The following is a 1,752-nucleotide window of genomic DNA, read 5'->3' on the forward strand; positions in this document are numbered from 1 at the left end:
CGGGCCGGCACCTCCTCGTCCTCGAAGTTGACGAAGATGGCGTTGTGGGGGCGGCGGGCCCTGCTCAGGCCGATCAGGTTCTCCCCGGCGACGGGCGGGTTGTTGTAGCCTTCCCTGCAGGCGAGGGGCTGGTGAGCGGCCGGGCGCAGAGCGGCCCTCTGAGGACGGCCCGTGGGGGAGGAGCGGCCAGGGAGGCGTGAGCAAGGCTGCTGAGCTCACGCTGAGCGGGGGGCCGGGGGCACAGACGCCGTCGACCCTCCGCAGACCCACTCTGCGCGGGAGCCAGCCTCGTCCCGGCGGCCGCGGCCCCTGACCCACCCCCGCGTCACCCCACAGGGACGGCGCAGCTGCCGCCTGTGACAGACAGCGTGGTTTTTCCCCGGCCTTTTCCGAGGTGACCCCACCAGAACCCGTCCTCACGGGCGGCTTCACCCTCTGCAAGGCTGCGTCCTCGAAGCCCAGGCGGAGAAGGAAGCCGGCAGCTCGCTCCCGGCCAGGCGGCTGTCCCAGGGAGGCCCCGCTCCCCGGCTGCCCCCGACGTCCCGGGACCGGAGGGCGAGGGCTCGGCCCTCCCCGGCCAGGCGGGGGGCGGCCAGGCCACCCCAGCAGCGCCGCTAGCCAGGAAGGCCAGTGGGCGGCGAGCAATCAGCGCGGCCTGGGAGAAGAGGCAGGTGCTCTCCGCACTGGAAAACCCATGACCCGCAGGGAGGACAGGCCCCGGGCCAGGGCGCCCCCCCAGGCGCCAGCTGCCTGCCGGCCCCGCGGGACACAGAAGTGACGGAGGCGCTGCCAGCCAGTGCGGGGCAGTGGGGGGGGCGTGCCGGGACCAGCAGTACGGGGGGCTGTTGCTCTTTCTGTTTTTGTTTGTTTGTGACAAGAGTAAAATGCTGTGGGGGCAACATGACCACACGCTCCAGAAACCGCTCCGCAGAGGCCGCTCTGCTCAGTGGCGGAGCCTCGAGCAGGCCCGGAACCGCCGCCTCTCGCCAGTCCACGCTTCCCGAGAGAAGGTGGCAGGGGGTGAGCGCGCGGGAGCGCGTGGGGGCGAGAGCTGGGGCGGCTGCAGGTGCAGGAGGGGCGACGCCCCTCCTGCCTGAGGGCACCCGGCCCCGGGGGGGCTGCTGGTCCCTGAAGCTGGGGCGCCAGTGGGGCCCATTAGACAATTGTGTTTTGGGAAATGATTGGACCTTTCGGTGGTCTTTTTCTTCAAGGAAAATAATTTCTCCCTGAAATTAACTCTGAACCCCTCACCCCTTCCGCTGGCCCAGACTGTTCCTTAGCCGGAGCGAGCGCTCTGGTCTGGAGCGTCCTTCCGGGGTACTCCTGTCCCGCTGGCAGCACGCAGCTGCTCCTAGGGGGCCCTGAGCCCCGCCCGGGCGAGGCCAGAGTCGCCCCGAGGACGCACATCTGGACACGGGCTCCCCAAGGTCCCTCCCACGCCCGCCCCAGACTCCGTCAGCGCCACAGGCGCCTCCCGGGGCAGCGGCTGCCCACACCTCAGACCCCGCGGTGCGGGAGCCGCGCCCTGTCGGCGGCCAGCCGCGCCCGTCACCTGACCAGCCGCTTATTAACGTACCAAATCCCGCCAGGCGCCCACAGTCCCGCGCACCTCCAAACTCCTCAGTCTCTTTGACCCCCGAAAAGCACAAGCGGGGGTACCCTCGCTGTCTGTCACCTCCATCCCAGTGCGGGCACCCCCACAGCCGGAGACACCGGCCACCAGCCCTCCCGGCGGCCTCTGCGGCTTTCCCG

The 1,752-nt window shown here is 70.5% G+C and overlaps 1 protein-coding gene across 1 annotated transcript in view; it reads right to left on the bottom strand.

The window, feature by feature from the left end:
* Positions 1-1,752, bottom strand: part of GTF3C5 (general transcription factor IIIC, polypeptide 5, 63kDa) — a 9,347-nt gene that overhangs the window by 6,342 nt on the left and 1,253 nt on the right. Inside the window, exon 3 of the mRNA XM_004677234.2 lies at positions 1-114. This exon is cut by the window's left edge and continues 8 nt beyond it. Coding sequence (XP_004677291.1) covers positions 1-114 — 114 coding nt within the window. The remainder of the gene's footprint in view (positions 115-1,752) is intronic.

The sequence above is a fragment of the Condylura cristata genome, unplaced genomic scaffold (genome assembly GCF_000260355.1).
Source record: "Condylura cristata isolate star-nosed mole 26May11 unplaced genomic scaffold, ConCri1.0 scaffold00006, whole genome shotgun sequence".
Classification (NCBI taxonomy): Eukaryota; Metazoa; Chordata; class Mammalia; order Eulipotyphla; family Talpidae; genus Condylura; species Condylura cristata.